The 18,541-nt window shown below is 43.1% G+C and overlaps 1 protein-coding gene across 5 annotated transcripts in view; it reads right to left on the reverse strand.

Annotated features, from left to right (window-relative positions):
• Window positions 1–488: 488 nt before the first annotated feature.
• Usp3 (ubiquitin specific peptidase 3) overlaps window positions 489–18,541 on the reverse strand; it is a 90,910-nt gene continuing 72,857 nt past the window's right edge. For all 5 annotated transcript variants that reach the window (XM_087905332.1, XM_048424009.3, XM_048424007.3 and 2 more), the window contains exons 10-15: window positions 17,441–17,547; window positions 17,217–17,297; window positions 5,004–5,122; window positions 4,631–4,744; window positions 4,468–4,535; window positions 489–2,746 (exon numbers count right to left, since the gene is read on the reverse strand). In XM_087905332.1, the coding sequence (XP_087761458.1) occupies window positions 2,581–2,746; window positions 4,468–4,535; window positions 4,631–4,744; window positions 5,004–5,122; window positions 17,217–17,297; window positions 17,441–17,547 (655 nt within the window). In that variant the 3' untranslated portion in view covers window positions 489–2,580. The remainder of the gene's footprint in view (window positions 2,747–4,467; window positions 4,536–4,630; window positions 4,745–5,003; window positions 5,123–17,216; window positions 17,298–17,440; window positions 17,548–18,541) is intronic.

An 18,541-nucleotide genomic window follows, 5' to 3' on the forward strand; every position in this document is an offset into this window, starting at 1 on the left:
CTCCACTGGAAATAACCCAGGAGTAACACAGGAAAGAGGAGATTCCTTTAATGCCACTTTCCTCCTAACAGCCCGGATGCTGAGGCGGGACCAGGATGGGATGTCGGTGAGAACAAATGAGTCATGAGCACAGTGATCTCCTCCAGGCATCATATCAACTACTAGTTTTAATGCACATGATCTCGGCATAGCCACCATTCACTTGTGGGTACTGCCCAGCGGTGAGTCACAGACACATGTGGCATCTCCTCAGGGCTGCTCCTGGCCACAGGGGACTCATGCTCTGGCTGTGAAAATTGTTCTTACCTGAGCCTTTCCAGAGCTTGATCAAGAGGTGACTTCAAGCAGTAGGAGGGACGTGAGAGAGCTCAAGGGGCCAGGAGGTAACAATGGGTGACTGGTTATGTATATTAAACCAAAGAAAGGGAAGTTTGGCTTTAAGGGATAACATTGAGTAGGTTCCACAGGTGAGACACACAACACTCAACCAGGGCCAACACATGTGACTGGTTTAATCGATCATCTGTCGTCACTACACACTGAGTAGAATACAGTGGATAAGCATAGGTTTCTCCACCATGGAGAGAGACTTGTGTTGCCACAAACTGTTTCTATCCCCACCTGTGTGGGAGGACTTGGAGTTTCCTGTTCCCAGGGGCTGATGGGACAGGGTATGTGTGAGGTCCTGCCTCAGCATAAGCTCTGAGCAAAAAGCTGCATGCAGGCTGGAATGCATGGTACAGGGAAAGCCGTAAACAGCACAGAAAGATGAGCTTGTATAACAGGTGTGATAAGGCTACACAGATTTAAAATACAGGCACATTTACATCATGGATGTTCAGATGCACAATGCAAATGGGTGCAGTTCATGGCGCCACTCAGACATTGTTGCTTAAGTAAAATCAAGCAATAAAACCACTACAAAAATCCCAGAGATGATGCAGTCCCCTTGTATGCCAACACAGCAGTCCAATCTGCCACTGCATTCCACCTGGGGTGACAACGGCTGCTCCGTCTGAGTCTTGGCCCATTGAGATGCCAAGGCACAAATGCCATTGTTCAGAGTCTAGGGTCTCCCTTCTAGGCAGAAGGGCCTGGATCTGCATGAGCTTGTTCAAGATCAGATGAGACTCACAGTCAGGCTTAGCTGTGTTAATCATATCACATGTGTCTGTGGGTCAAACCAGCAGGACAGAGATAACTGCACGTGCCTCTACCTCATGTAACTCAGCACAGCTCCACAGCTTCCCATGGAAACACAATGCCACATTTTTGTCAGTGTTGTGCAAGAGAACCCATGCCCTGTAGAAAACGCACTGGACTGCACTGTCCTGCGTCCGGCACTGGGACCATGACTACTGTGACTGAGGAGTGTGGCCACTGTCCTGATGGGATCAAGTTAGGTTTGTATTGAAGTGCTGATCCAGTATGTCATTTCTGCTCGGAGGGAATGCAGGATTTATCCAGCTCCATCAGCTTCACAGTAGCCAAGGAAAGCTACCAGACTCTTCTCTTAAATAGAAAAATAAGATCGCTAAAAAGTCTGCATGAAGTACATTTTGTCCCTTTCGGAGATGACCATGGAGCAAACTGTGTTGGAGCTCTGTACTCTTGACTTGCAGGCTGCATTACCTCCATCCCCAAATCCAATCACTGGCCTCCAGCACTTGCCATTAGCTGCCTTCTTTAAATGGGCCAAATTTCAATTTGGGTTGAATCCAAATAGTGCTTCTACCTATTTTTGCGAACAGTAATTTTTTTTAAGTTACTGAATTCAAGAATAGAAGCTATTTCTTGTCAGAGACAAAAATACTTTCACCTGGCTCTGCTCTCAGGCTGACTCCACTTGTGTCTGGAAGGGCTCACAGCAGCACCTGAAGTCAGGTGACTGTCCACTCTGGATGGCAACACCTCACCTCTGATGCACAAACAGAGCCCGCTTCATGGAATGTACCTCTACCACGAAGCAGAGTCTCATTGTTCTTAGCCAATCTGCTCTAAGAAATACTAACAGTAGAACAGAAACAAGAAATCAAGTGATTCTGGGACTTCATCATGGATGCAACAGAACGGACAGGTTTATTTAACGCTGAGAAACAGCAGCCCAGAGACACAGGCAGTAGCAACGGCCTGGTCTCCTGCCCTTCAGCTACTGCCTACAGTCAGAATTCCTGAGCAGTCACTGTGAGACCCGTGGCCACAGGTCCTGCGCACACAATCCTGACTGCTATGAAAGGCAGCAAGTGGGGTGGCTCCCAGAATGTGAGGACAGAGCACATGTGCCTTGGTGAGAACTGAAAACATTAATATAAAAAGTCAAACAGCTAAGTCCTGGAAACTACATATAAAACTTGAGTTATTACAACTAAAGCAGCCAATCAAGATGCCTGCTGAGGTTTTCTGGTAGAACAACAACAAAAATTAGTTGGTGCCCATATTGAGTAAGTCACTACCACTGACCAAACTAAACCCCAAACTGGAAATTGAAAAAGTGCATAACAAAATTAACTCTTGGATCAAGTATTTATGGAAAATTGGAAATGTTTGTCCGGTACAATTAAACTGTGGTCAGAGGAAGTATTAAAGTTTATCTGATCCAGCTCTGGCCTGACGCTCCACATAGAACAGAATGTAGGCCTTTGCCTTGCCAACGGTCTCCTCATCAGTCATGGTCACAGTACTGTCATTGAAATGGAACCAGCGGCCTTCATGAGTTGCATATGCTGTGTAATGTCCAGAACCAACCCTGTAAAGAAAAGGCAAAAGATAAAGGAAAAGACTACAGCAGTAAATAAATGAGTAAATATAAGAAGGGCTGGGTGGTGGCTCACACCTTTAATCCCAGAACTTGGGGGGCAAAGGCACTTGGATCTCTGCGAGTTTGAGGCCAGCCTGGTCTACAGAGTGAGTTCCAGAACTACACAGTGAGACCCAGTCTCAATAATGATAAAAGATTACAGAAATCACTAATGGTTCTTTACAACTATGCAGTACTAGAGGTTAATGAGGACAGTAATTAAAAGAATGAATCCTGGAGACCTCTGGTTTGAAATGGTTAGGTGAGTTCTTGTGTTTACCTCCCTCTAAGCCCGCAGACAAGGAATATACTGACACTGAGAACCAAAGAGCACATCAAAACTGACCAAAAATGAGTTTCTAGAATGCACAGCAGATGGCATTGAGGCACTGCAGAAACGAGAGCTGCAGACAGCCTCGTAAGTATGTGTGGAAGGCTCTGGAAAACATGCAGACCTAATGCCAGAGTTCTTGTCAGAAAACTGGGGAAATCAGTGTGCCTTGACGTCTCCCCTATGACACGGTCACAAAGGGCTCTGCCCTGTCAGCACTGCCCGGTGAGAAGAGCATGTGAAGACTGACAGCTGCCACAGAGACCCCTGGCAGAGTCTGCCTTCCCCACATCCGGGAAAAGACACAGCTCTAGAGATGAGAACAAAAGGGACGCATGAGACACACGCGGGGATCATCTGCAGAAAGTCGGAGAGAACAAAACTCGCAAGGCTAACAGTGTGAGGAAGACACTGCAACCATAAAACAAGGAGAGGACATTAGAAAAAAATACAATTGCCAAATACAAAAACATGTGACTACAGCTTGGCAGTGCAGGCCGGTGGTAGAGAGGATCACAGAGGGATTCCAGGAACAAAAATAGTAAGGTTGAATATAAAAATAGTTCCATTAGTAAAGACACTACAAGTGTCCCTGTTACCTACTAATTCAGAATCCACCTGATTTTCTTATGTCTAAGAGAAGCCTACCAACTTAGACACAACAGGATGCTTATAGAAAGCAGTGGGACTCAGACTCCCCCAGACTCACTGCTGACAGATCAGTGGGAGAATGTCCACACATAGAGAGGGAAAGGGATTGTGATATGGGTGATGGCTTGCCCAAATACACTGATCCAAGTTTGAAAGTAAAGTAACTATTCTTTATCAGATTAGAAATCAGAAAGGTAAACCCAAACTACAAACCAAGCTTCCAGCACAAAGGAAAAAAAAAACATGCCGGGTGGTTGTGGCGCACACCTTTAATCCCAACACTTGAGAAGCACAGGCAGGCAGATCTCTGAGTTTGAGACCAGCCTGATCTACAAGAGCTAGTTCCAGGGCAGGCTCCAAAGCTGCAGAGAAACCCTGTCTCAAAAAAAAACAAAGCAAAACAAACAAACAAAAAAAACCCTTAATTCTACAAAACTAAAAATGAATCTTTAAATTAGATGACATGGTTACTTAAATTTGAACTAGCATAAGGAGCCAGTTTTCTCCCAGTTCTGCCTTCATGCCTCTCAGCTTCTTCTCAAGAGTGCTCCACAGTGAACACTTCATCCAGTTAGTGACTCCACACCCACTTTTAGGGAGTGCAGGGACACTCAGTGAGTGACTAGAAATTGCAGGCCATCCTGTGTGGCTTCTAAGGACTCCCAACTCCAAGGAGCTGACAACTTACCCAGAGCCATGGTGCACCACCACCGCAGCGAGGTCATACAGGCAACTCTCTGGGCCACTGTTCTCTGGCTACAGAACAAAGCAGAGGACACCAGGAGCTGAGTTAGGAGTTGTCGAGGACAGCTCAGTGCCTGCTGTGAAGAATTCTCTCCTGGCTGCCTTACCTCTAGTAGGTAGCACTTCATGTCCAGGCCTCTCAGCGGGAATTCTACGTACGTATCAACTTTGTTTCTTAAATATGCTGTCCAGTGGAACCTCTTCAAGTGCAAACACAGCACCTGGTGACAGACCAGGACCAGGACTGAGACACCCTGAGCCGCCTTCCAGACTGCCCAGCTGTCGGCTCAGTGCATCAGATGCCCACTTTTCCTTCTGACCCCGATACTGCTCTCTTCCGGCGCACCTTATAAATGACCAGGTTTCAGCTCTGACTGCAAACCTCACACACCAGCCCGGAACTGCTGACAGCTACTAATCTAACTCTCCTTCCCAGGCATCCTCTCCATAAATGCTCCCTAAATGAAATACATCACTGACCTTGGGAAGTTTCTGAATCCAAAACTTTTTTGTGGACTTCTGTTTCTTTTTGCACTTGTGGCACATATACAACTCTGTCTCGTCAAGTTCCTCTAGGTCGGTGAAGCTTCGGAGACAATCTGCAATAAGAGTGTTTTTGACAGCGTATTAAAATGAGGTGACTTTAAGAGCGTGTGGAAAGACTAACTTGAAGCAAAAGGACCCAAGTTTCCAGCTCATGGTTTTCAGCTATATAACTTTAAAAATCAGCCATCCCTGGGAACAAACTCGAGACCAGAAACTGGAACAAACTCGAGACCAGAAACTTTTGCTGGGAAGAAAGACTATGTTCAAAATACCTAGCTTTACACTTTTCAGAGTTCATCTGTAAATCCTAATAAAGATGGACTTCTAGTGAAATCAGCACTTCAATAGCTATTTCCTCTCAGTGTATGTCCCAAGCACATAGAATCAGATTTAAATCAAACGTTCCAATCTTACAGCTACTCTACGTCCCTATGATTCAGAGCCCCTAGATAAAGCATTAAAAGGTTTTAATTGTTTAATCTGGGGTTGGTAAACTGGTACTAAGCCAGATCATCAAGCTACCTGGCTCTGTTCGCACGTGGTCTGGCTGCTTCTATGTTGCAAGAACAGATGCAAGGCCTCTGTGCTTACTCTGTGCAGGGAACTTTCCGGACTCCTGCTGGAGTTAGTAACTTAGTCTGCAGAAGATACATGTTATTTAATGGAAAAATACAAATGCCTGTGTACCCAATTCTTAGGGCAAGAAACTGACTCTGTCTAGTAGGGAGAAGCCAGAGTCTGTGCACACAGCATCTGGTAGAGCCATAGGGTGGATACCTGTGCAGCTGTGGGCCACCACCAGCCCAGATATTTCCTCGGCCTATCCGTGACCCCCGGCTGTGGTGTTAATTTCTTCGCCCGTCTCTTGTCTCTATATTATAGACTGTATTCTTCTCTTTTTGGTTTTGTTTTGTTTTTGTTTTTTTTGTTTTCAAGACAGGGTTTCTCTGTAGCTTTGGAGCCTGTCCTGGAAACTAGCTCTTGTATACCAGGCTGATCTTGATATCACAGAGATTCGCCTGCCTCTGCTTCTTGAGTGCTTGGATTAAAGGCCTGCACCACCACCACCCAGCTTAGACTTTATTCTTAAAATATTGGATTAGTTTTGTAAAATGGGTAGCAAGCAGAAATCTAGATGGGCAAGGGAAGGCAATGATGTCACTATTCTCAAAATAAAGGTCAGAATCAGCCTTGGCCTCTAATGCCAGTAAGAGCCCCTTTGGAAAAACTGGACAGGGCAAAGTCTAGAAGGAACCTAGGTGTGGCCTGTACTTGATGGGCCACTGAGTCATGAGGCCCATGTATCTATGACTATGCTTTTGTGCCTTCTAGAAATATCCAGGCTCCCTCTCAACTTCCTCCTTTAAACCTTCCTCAGCTTGATCCCCTCCCATTATCCTCAGGGAAGACATATTGTTTCAGCTTTGCCCTTCCTTGAGTAAGCCTCCCAGAATTTATAAATAAATACAAGGTGCTGTATCGTCATGGGCCTCTTAAGCACCATGCTCTGTAGCTATAAAGATCAGTGGCTGCAATGCAGACGGGCTGTACTATGACTCCCTTTAGACTGACTGATGTCTATGATGCCCTTGAGTTTTGAAGCTAACCATGAATGTTTTTATCAACCAGTGTGTGCTGCATCATGTAAAAAGCTGGCTGTGGCAGGGTCCAGGGATATGGGAGAAAGGATGTGGAATGAGGAAAGAAAACAATTTCCCATATTCTGAATCACTGTCTTAACACTCAGACTAGATGAGACCTCATGATAAAAGCCACATATGAAAAACTTCAGGGTGAAATTCCACCCTAGGGTGAAATTCCACCCTAGTAAAAATAAACAAGGACCCCATGTTTGCCACATCTATTCAACATGACTCTTAAAGTTTTAGCCAGAGAAAAGAGGCAAGAAAAATAGAAAACAATCTAAAGTGGAAAGGAAAAATTAAAACCTGCAAATAAGATGATTTTATATGTAGAAAATCCTACAAGACTAATAAAGAAGTTATTAGTTATTTCCCTCCTTCCAAAACCACAGTCAATGCAGTTCCAACAGATTCCAGCAGGAGTTTGTGAGTAACAGTGCTGATGCTCACAGCAGCAGAGGAGAGCTGACCTCACCTGACTGCCTAGGGAGACCAAGAACAGCCCAAGTGTTCACACTTGACAGAGAGCAAAGGCAGGAGGGACAGAGTTTGGGACAAGCAGTACTGCTACATTAGACAGCCATTTGATACCCAAATCTTTAACCAAGATAAAACGGGGTGATAGGCTAAAGAGTGTTTGTGTTCTGGGAGTTCTGTTGTTGTTTGATCAGTTTGGTCAGAATTTTCCCCCAAATTCTAGACTTAGCGTGTTTCTTTAAAAAAAAAAATGTCCATGTCTGCCTGTGCATGCATGCACTGGTGCATACAGAGGCAGGAGTACCACCTAAGATGTTCTTCTCGGGAATGTCATCCACTTCCTTTGAGAAAGGTCACTCTTTGGCCTGAAGCTCACTAAATAAACTGACTGGGCACCAAGTTCTAAAGACGCTTCTCTGTCTTCCTGCCCAGTGTTGACATTGCAGGCATGCCTGGCATTTTTATATGGCTTCTGGGTGCTGCCTGTGAAGCAAACCCGTTAGAGCCTTGTACTTTGTCAGCTAATCCGCTGTGCCAGCTTAGAATGCTTTTCTACACTAAGGAAGGCTGGTGCGGGAGAATTGTTTGCATTCTGTCAATCATATTTTAATAAAACACTGATTGGCCAGGCAGGTAGTATAGGCAGGAAAGCCAGACAGGAAGTAGGGGTGGAGCAAAGAGACTGGGAGTATTCTGGGAAGCAGGAAGCTCACTCCACCATTCCTGCCCAGACCACCAAAGAGGCAACATGTGAGATGTCACACTGAGAAAGGTACTGAGCCGTGTGGCTAACATAGATAATGATAATGGATTAATATAAGTTACAAGGACTAATAAGAAGCCTGACCTAATGGGCCAATCAGTTTATAACCTAATCGAGTCCTGTGTGTAATTTTCTTTGGGGCTTGAGGGCTGTGGGAACCCCAACAAGCCGGCCCTCATGTTACTGATGGCGCCCACGTGGATAACTGCATCCACAGAAAGCCTGAGAAAGCTTAGGAAAGAATAGAATAAAGCATGTTTTCTTGGTGGCAGCAATTTCTCAGGTCTTTGCTGCTTGCTAGAGGCAAACAAGCGCTCTCATCTAAGAGGCTTCCTGACTCAACTTTAGCTGCAAAACCCTGCAGCTCTTTTAAGAGGTCCTGCCACAAAACACTTAAACGGTGTTGATGAAAAGCTGAATGCATGCTTTTCGGGTTTTCAGTCGTACCAGGAAAAAAGTTTTGCTGTTTTAAAATGTTGCCTTTCTGGGCTGTCCTGCCAGGGCAATCTCTGACTCTTTAAGGCAGGCAGTCCGACTGAGTGTGGTCTATGAGCAGAATGCTACTGCTTGTTTGCTGGCAGGGACCTTGAAACACTGTAGAGTTGTGATGATAAAAATGGCTCTGCTCTGCCATGAGGCTGGAAAGCTAAGGAATGGGCTGGATCTAGCCGTTAAAGCCACGGCTTTCATCCTCTCCTTAAAGACTCATGTGGTCAGAAAAAGAGAGACATACAGCAAAGAGAGATTCAAAGACAAAGAAAACCTCTTAATGGTTTACACTGTGTTAAAAATATATGCAGGATAAAAGTTAAAGTTCTTAAAGTAAAAAGAAAGAAAGAGAGTAGTTGGGTGTGGTAGTACACACCTTTAATCCCAATGCCTGGGAGGTAGAGATAGATTGACCTCTGTGACTTCAAGGTGTGGTAGCACACACCTTTAAACCCAATGTCTGGGAGGCAGAGTCAGAGGATCTCTGTGAGTTCAAGGTGTGGTAGCATACACCTTTGAGCCCAGCACTGGGGAGGCAGAGACAGAGGAATCTCTGTGAGTTCAACAACAGCCTGGTCTACAGAGTTATTCCAGGACAAAGACATATACAGAGAACCTGTCTCAAAAAGGCAAAAGTTAAAAGAAAAAAGAAAGAGGTTAAAATAAAGCCATATAAAGATGGAAAATACACAGAGAATCTTAATACTGTATGCCATCATGCTCTCTTTGAATTGTTTGAATACTGAGGAAGGAGTAACAGCTGCTAAAAGACTGTTGTTTATAAATGCTGCTGAACTAACCCAAGATAGGTATTTTGAAAATACCTTGGCTTCAAAATTGAAGTCAAAAGGTATGCTACTTTGGAGAAAAGATTGTGCTTTTGTTTCCACAGGAAATGAGAGGCTGTGGATTCATTCTGAGTTAAGGAAAATCAGGTTTGATAAAGGAAGACCACCTGAGAAATCTCCGACAGGAACAGATGGCCCAGATATCTGAGTTCTTCATCCAGAACAGGTTCAAGACTGCTGCCTGGGATGATCAAGACTCACAGGATACTCCAGTCAGGACTTGATTATAACTCTAAATTTTCTTTAGGTCCCTATAAGATTATCAGCGCCCCCAACCAGCAGGAAGTAGCCTGAAATACTACGCCCACATTCCCAACAAATGGACTATGGGTATTTTCCTTTGTTTAAAAAAAAAAAGAGGGAAATGGTGTGGGAGAATTGTTTGTATTCTGTCAATCATATTTTAATAAAACGCTGATTGGCCAGGCAGGCAGTATAGGCGGGAAAGCCAGACAGGAAGTAGGGGTGGAGCAAAGAGACTGGGAGTATTCTGGGAAGCAGGAAGCTCACACCGCCATTCCTGCCCAGACCACCAAAGAGGCAACATGTGAGATGTCACACTGAGAAAGGTACTGAGCCGTGTGGCTAACATAGATAATGATAATGGATTAATATAAGTTACAAGGACTAATAAGAAGCCTGACCTAATGGGCCAATCAGTTTATAACCTAATGTAGACTTTGTGAGATTGTCTTTGGGATTTGCCGGTTGTGGGGTACCGGGCAGGAACAGATACCCCAACGAGCCGGCCCTCATGTTACAGAAGGCCCCCCCACACACACACACTTTCAGAGACTGCATACCCAGAGACATATCTCTGTCCAAAGAAGTGAGTGCTGTCCCTGAGTGGGCCTGAAATGCACTGGTGTGTTGTTCTGTGGGAGCCTGTATGTGAAGCCAACTGCATGGCCAATAAGCATCCATCCACTGATTGGCAGCACCTGCATCTTGGTAGAGCTTCCTTGCTGTCTGCTCACCTTCAGTTAAGAATGAGGACAGTGCTGACAGTGCTCTATGGCATTTCTAGGGGGAAAGCCACACCACTTTTTGAAACTCAGGATTCTCACATTTGATGGCCTATGCTTCACAACTGGCAGTTTTCCATATGAAATTGTCAGACAACATCTCCATGGAGAGAAGGAAATAACACTGGTTTGTTTTGGTCATTAGATCACCTTTTATGTACTCTGCAAAGTTAATTTAGCAAACCAGCAGTTGAAAATTATACAGGGTACACATTTTAATTGCCTTTAAAAATTATGTAATTATAAATATGTTTCAAGGGGAGGGGAATCACAGTTCCATCTCTCCTTGGGTCACATTTCCTGCTAGAAACACTTAATTTTAATACACATGAACCATACCTGATGGTGCAGGCTTTAACCTGGCTGCTTAAGAGACTAAGTAAGTATGACAAGAGGGTAAGAAGTTCAAGGCCTACTTGGGCTTGGCACTGTGAGTGAGTGGGTAACTTAATATTCCAACATAAAACATACTTCAGTGGTGTGTTTGCCTACCTATGTGCAAGTGTCTGGATTCAACCTCTAGTTCCACACATGAAAAATGAAGGCACACACACTTCTTTACCATACATAAATCTCATCGTTTTACATATACACGCATATACATACTCTCATTAGCAATTTTTATAATACTCTGTGGCTGTTCCTTTGGTGCAACTATTAATGTTAGGCTCTGTATTCACCACATCAAAACAAATCGTTCAGCCCTAACCTCCTGGGGGTCACTGGGGTTAAATCTATGCCAAGTTTTGTTAACAATTTAGGGCAACAAGCAGTGATTTAACAGAAGAGCTCTGGCAGGGCATCCACCAAGACAAACTGGGCAGATGTTCTCCAGAGCCACCTCCCACCTGCCGCCTGAAGTTGGAACTGTACCCTGATGTGCCCTGTGCGAATCACAGCCCTGAATGTGAAGAAACTGCTCTAGCAAGTTCTAGAGCCAGGTGACTCCCAGAGGCTGTGCGTTAGGATGCTACTGCTTCTGGAAACTGCCATCTAATTTGGTTCTGCATACAATTTTGTACTAACAACTGTAGTTTTAGCACTTTTAGGACATTCTTACCCTAGCATTTTTAGGACATTCTTACCCAATTTCTATCTTGTCTCCACTTGATTTATTTAGCTTCTTGTAAGGAATGTCTGCCTACAGAAAACTTCTGAACAAAATTAGTGTTTAATTTTGTGCTATTACCATGCTGGGTGTTCACACACATAGCATGGTTGAGGCTTTTATTTCTTTTCTAGGTCATTTGTTTCTTTTATGTAACCCAGGCTACCCTCAAACTCAAAATTCTCCTACTCTGGCTATAAGTGATAGGATTATCAGGAGTCTCAGGCATGCCCAGTGGTCTTGCATATTTTTGTTTGTTGTTGAATACTTTTGAGTCTTTGCTGATGCTATGATAGGGAGTTTTTTGTTGTGTTCAAAATTATTTTTTCCCTCTATTTTTTTTAATTTTTTGTGTATAGGTGTTTGTCTTCATGTACGTGTATCATGAATTTGAAGTACCCCAAGAAGCCAGAAGAGGATAGAGGGTACTGGATGGCCTAAGGTTGTGAGCTACCATGTGGGTTCTGGGGATAGAATCTAGGTCCTCTGGAAAAGCAGCCAGATATCTTAACCACTGGGCCATCTTTCCAGAGTCTTCCTCCATATCCTATGTGACCACCTCACTAAGCTTTTCGGTCTCTGTGTTTAGGATTTAGTATCGGGCTGGAAATGCAGCTCATGGCAGAGATCTTGCCTAGCATGGCCAAGACCCTAGGTTCAATCCTGAGTACCAAAGGATGAGCTCAGGATGGAGAGTTCATGTAACGTGTAAGATATCTGGTTCTGTATGTGGGACTGAGAGTGAGCGAGCGAGCGAGCAAAAATGCTCAGAATGTCTTAGATATATAATCACTTCATCTGCAAATGATGACAATCCACTCTTTCCTCTTCTGTGGTTTGTTCAGGTCTGCCGGTGGCTTCATCCCTGAGAAGAGGCTGAAACTTTTAGCAGGTTTCCCAGGTTGTTATGGCTTAAATGTGAAACACTCCACCATGAGACGGTGATTTGAACACCTGGTCCCTAACTGACCATGGCACTGTTTGGGCAGGCTGCGCGACATGGCAGGTGGGCTACTAGGGAATTGGTCTTGCAGAACCTGCCATGAGCTCTGTCCATGAAATATTAGGTTACATATTAAGTTTTGCCACAGAGAGAAGCTGCCACTGCTTTTGTGCCCTCCCCACCAGGATGGACTGTAATTTCCTATACCATGAGTCAAAATAAAGCCCTTCTCCTCTGTGCTGCTACCACAGCAATGAGAAAAGACAGAAAAAAGTGCTAACAAGAAATGTTATCTTTGTTGTGATAAATCTGATCTTTTGATTTTTGGGCCATCGGAACTGGTTTGTAGAAAGAATATACGAGCATAAGGTAGAGAAGCCCTAGAATCATTCTGGCAGGAGTATAGATAAGAACACCAACAGAAATGCAGACGGTACAGTGGGCTTATGAGGCTTCAAGGACTCTCCTGGAAATGAGCACACAGGCTACAAACTGCAACATCTGCTTTTGTCCTGCTACCCTGAGTGAAGCTGAATTATGTTGTGGACTAGTTTATTTGGTGGAGCACCTTATAAAACAGTGTAGTATACAAGTTGTACAAGTTGTATGTAGCACAGAGCTATGGCTCACTGCTTTGGCCAGATCTACAGAGATGGAGAGAAAACATAAGAACAGGTGCAATTTGGTGAGGGGGTATGTGAGCAGATTTGAAACTTTGAAGTGGATTGAACAAAGAGACTGTGCTGTTAGAAAGACTAGTGCCATTAAGGATAAATCTTATGATCTAGAGCCAGTGAGATGGCTCAGTGGGTAAAGGTGCTGCTGCCAAGGCTAACACCTGGGTATGAATGTTAGGGACCCCATGGCAGGAGAAGAGAACAAATTCCCCCAAGTTGTCCTCGGACCTCCACACATACATAAATGTAATACACTTTGTGTCAGGACAATAGGATTGTTAACTCGAGGGCAGAACTTCACTGACAAAAGACTCCAGGGCATAAAATACAAATTCATTTGAAAGGAGAGGGCTTGAATAGAGTCCAAGATTAGAGAATCTAGTAATCTCTGTGTAATAAAGTTCAACATGCTCTAGTCATCTAGAAAGTGCATTTAACTGATGAAAGTGGTTTAAAAGGGGGAGGTGATCATTTTGAGTTGATAGTTTTATTCAGTGAGAAGACTTCTTTATCTTCTGTATATGGATACAATTTTGCCATTATCAATATATCCTTTATATTCTGTATTTTTTTGCATCTTTGTCAAAAAGTAGTTAGCCGTATCAACACGGACTAATTTCTTAAGTTCTTTCACTTGTCTTTGTATGTCAGTCATATACCTTTTTATTACTATTCAGTAATTTATCAATGCTTTCTCTACATTTTTGTGATGCCTGCAAGGATATTGTCCTTCATTTCGTTGCTATTGTGTGTCACATTTACTGGTTTGAGTATGTTGATCTGTCCTTGCATCCCTAGGATGACTCCTACTTGGTTATGGTGTGGCTTTTTTATATTACAGAAACATTGGCATTCTGGCTCCTTTATACTGCCTCAGGTTAGATACTGAGTGATGCCTTACAGAAAGAGTTGGGCACAATCCCTTCCGTCTCTGTTTGCTGTAGCTAACACACACACTAACTGGATAGGTTAGTGGTCACTGGGGTAGATGCACATCATGTCCACTATACTTCTTTCCTCCCCTAGCTCCTCACTCTTTACTAACATATCACTTCTACTTTCAAGATGTTGGTGTGTGCTCATTTCAAGTGTGAGTAGGAACATGTAATCATGTATCTGTGTCTAGCTTATTCACTTAACATGACATCGTGCGGTTCCACCCATTTCCCTGTAAAGGATAGGATCTACCTGGCCAGTGCAGTGGTGTCTATAGAGCCGGAGACAATCAAGTAGGTGTGGGCCTTCTACTGTCTCAAGCCCAATATTGATCTGTTTATACTTTGTTTTTTTGGCTAAATTTTAGTAGGTTTTGTGTGTTCAGGAATTTACCCATGTCTTGTATATAGTTCTTCAGAATCTGAAAGAATGGCACATAATTTCTTTGTATTTTTATGGTATCTATCCTCTCTGGTTTTATTTGGGTCTTCCTTTCTTGGTTCGTCTTTTTATAGGTTTGTCAGGTTTTTTATCCTTTCAAAGAGCCAGCTGATCTTTTGCACATTCTTTGTGGTTTGTTTTATTTCTGATTTGACCTTTATTCTATCCATTATATGCATGTATTTGTTTCATAGACTCGGTATTACTTCTGATGTGTTGTCGTTGGTTTCGATGTTTTCTTTCTGTCTTCAAGGTCATTTAAGAGTAAGTTGTTTCCCTTGTATAGTCTCCGTTCTTAATTTACAGTTTCACTCTGTTGTGACTTGTTTTGTTCGAGACAGGGTCTCACCCACATAGCCCAGGCAGGTCTCAGTGAATGTGAAAAGTTTCCTGACTTTCTTTGCTGGGATTACAGGCATGGACCACCACACTGAGACTTGTATTTCTGGCCTAGCATCTGATCTTTCCTAGAGACGTTGCATGAACTGTAAGGAATGTGTACTGTGCAGCTGCAACAAATATTCTGTAAATGCTCATCTGCTTCAGAGTATGGCTCCACTCAGATTTCCCATCAGTCTGAGGTTCCAGGTATCATTATGCTGGAGTATGTTCTCCCTTTAGAAATAATATTTGCCTTAAATATTTGGTGGTTTCATCTGAGGTATATGTAACTGTTAAATCTTCTGAGTTGATCTATTCCTTAATATATAAGGACTTATGTCTTTTTCCAACTCTTTCTTTAGATCGACATGCATCTTTACCAGTGAAGTGTATTACTTGTAGGCAACCAAGTTAGAACTTGAAAAATGCTACATTGCAAAGTTGGCAAAAGGACATATTCATCATAAAGGAGGTTACAAAGCCGTCCCATTTCAACCATGTTTTGTAGTTGTACTTTGTAGGGGTTTTAGTTCTGTTTCTTTCATGCTGTACACATGAATTCACCTTCCTGTGTATTTAAGCACTAAGAATCATTTAGAAAAAGAGTGAGTAATGTCATCAACAGTGGCAGTTTATACCTCTAAGTGAAGTTCCACGGCTTCAGGATACTTGGGACATTCTAACTAGAGAAATTTACTGAGGTAGACAGATTGGAGAATGAGCAAGTGTTTGAATGGATTCTTAAAAAGAGCGGTGTGATATGTTTGTGAGTTAATTAGATTTTTTAGATCTACTTTATATGTTGTCTCTGGACTAACTTGACCCATTTCCATTTAAGATTACTACTGATAGGTAAATTTCCTTCAGTCATTGGTGGTTTTCTGCTTGTTTTGTGTCTTTTTGTTTCATCTTTCTTTTTAATTTGATCGTTGTCTGTCATGCAAATGTGAGTTCATGATGTGTTTTTCATGATTCAGCTAACACACTGTTGTTGGATACAATTCTGACTCCATTTTGGTCTATTACTTCTGCTGTGAGAACTACTATAATGCTGAAGTGTTCCCCACGTGACTTTCTCCTGCTGTCTTCAGAAGTATTTTGTACTTCTAATATTTTCACTAGAACACACCTTTGGTATGGTCTTTTTTTTCTGCTGAACTTGGCTGTTCTGAGCTTCTAGTACATGTAGGAGTCTGGTGTCTCTTTGGAAATTTGAAAAGTTCTGAGTGCCTTTCACCTTTCCTTTGCTCGCTGGAAGCCCTCTTTATGGAGCTTTAACAAACACATGTTCACTTCTGTGTGCCCTTTAAGTCTCACACACTTTCTTGTACAGTGTTCACCCACAGTGTATGCAGGTCAAGCATGGGTGAGAGAGTGTGGCTCTGTCTGCAGTTCTGGAACTCTAGGACATGGATGACTGCTGTTCTCATCTGAGGGACAACTGTGGGTTACACAGCTTTCTAGCTGTGATCCTAAAACTAAGGTGAGAGCTTCTCTGGTTCCTACATGGTAAATCCAAGTGATACCAGGCTGTGTTCTGGACCTGAGGCTGGAACTTCTTCTGTTTTCCTGGGAGACAGCAGTAATAACACTGGGGTCTGGGCACCAGCAGGTATAAGTGGGACTCAGAAGAGCTGCTACCTACTCTTTTTCTACTGACTCTGGGGACAGGTGGGCTTGAATCCCAGCCCTTGTAAGGCTAAGGCAGATTTCAAGGACAGCCAGGGCTGCACAGTTTCCTTATGTACCAGTTGCATACAAGGCACTTCTATAGAGCCATCTGGATCTTTTCTCCATAATTTTCAACTAGATCTTTTTGTTTGATTACTTAATACTCATTAAGAAAAAAATTTGATTACTTAATACTAATTAAGAAAAAAAAATGAGTTCAAAAATCTCCCACAGTAGATGGTCTTGTCATTAAAAGCCAGCTTTGGGACTTAACTAGATATTGTATCAGTTGTTTTTGAAACTATTGTTGTAACTATTGTAACTCCTGTTAGTATTCCTCCCTTTGTTTGTAGATATGTGTGGGATAAGCTAAATTCTGTTTTATTTGACTATAAAAAGTCAGTATTAAAAAGATAAAAAGAGGTGGCCGGGTGTGGTGGTACACACCTTTAATCCAGCACTTGGAAGGCAGAGGTCAATCCCTGTGAGTTTGAGGCCAGCCTAGTCTACAGAGCAAGTTCCAGAACAGATGGGGCTACACAGAGAAACCTTGACTTGGGGAGAAAAAAAACCAACAACAAAGATAAAAATAGGAGAAACCTAAGTATTTTACCCTTTACTGACATACCATGTGTTCTTACTACCGGATCTGTACTCTAAGTACAACACAGTGTGAACTGCATACACATAAAAGGCTGCAGCAACTGGGAGTTCTAACAGGAAAGCAACATTAAAATGCCCTTACCTCGTAATGAGCAAAGCGGCCCACTTTCCTGGTTCTTAGAGCGCTTGCTTCGGAATTGACTTGGAATATCTAAGGAGAGGTCTTAAAAGAAGAGTACTCAAGCTGTTAAAGACATTTGACTTCTCTACAGGTTTACAAAAAAATAAAAATAAAAAATAAATAACAAAAAACCCACCAAACCATGGCACCACATACCTACCTTACCTAGGAATGGTATCCCTTACCTAGGAATGGATCAAACTTCCTTGACTCTGTCCCACATATGAGGCAGTTGACCTCATTCTGGAGAATTCCTCCAAATATTGCTGTGACAACAGTTGAGGCTCCATTTCTAAAGAAACACCACATGGAAAACAGCTCATAAAATTCTTTGAATTTTCAAAGCATTAACACTGAACAACAAATCTCATGTATATGGGATAAAATGATGACTTCACCATCAGAATTATACCCCTAAGTGCTGCCTTATGTTTTAATCTTTCACTTTGTAAGGCCTTGCTGAGGATACAGAATGCTTTAAACTACTTGATGGCATATCCTCAACCTTAGGAGCAAAGGCATTTAATACAGCTTGAGAGGCGACGCCATCAGCAAGAAAAGGTGCTGTGTATGAGCGCCCCTTGTAAACAGCACTGCGATTTCCTACAACCGTGTACGTAAACACACCACCTTATCAACAAGGAGAAACTAAGCAATCTAATGCTGTGATGGTTACACCTCTGCACCAGCTGTGTGAGGACAGAGAGCAACAGGAGGAGCACCTGACTCCACGACTTGCTGGACGTGAAATCCTCACGCCAAACAGCACATCTGCCGTCCACCATTATTTTATCAACAGAACATCAGGCAGCACCTACCCATGCTGGTATTTTTCCCAGTTTCAGATCCACCATGGGCTCAGGAGTAGCAAGTGTCCTGTATGTGGGCTCCATTCTGAGCACTTGTTAGTGAAGTAAGCGCTCAGAGCCGTGTGTTTAATGCTGTTCCTGCTTTGCAGACCAGGATGCTGAGACGGTCAGGACCCAGCTTAGGCCACGCAGTTATTCTCCACACTAAGCGCTTTACACACTAAGCACTTTATTTAACCAAGACACCATCAGTGGATATTGAGGTGGCTCAGTGTTTGCTCTCATTAATAGTGCTGTAACGGCCAAGGATCAGTCTTCACACCTTTAATTCCAGCACTCAAAGAGACGGGGCAGGCAGATCTCCAAATGTTCAAAACCAACCTGACCTACATAGCAAGTACAATGATTGTACAGAGACCCTGTCTGTAATAATAATAATAATAATATTACAATAAATACTTGTTTCTGAGCCCAGAA

The sequence above is a fragment of the Myodes glareolus genome, chromosome 4 (genome assembly GCF_982192425.1).
Source record: "Myodes glareolus chromosome 4, mMyoGla1.1, whole genome shotgun sequence".
NCBI lineage: Eukaryota > Metazoa > Chordata > Mammalia > Rodentia > Cricetidae > Myodes > Myodes glareolus.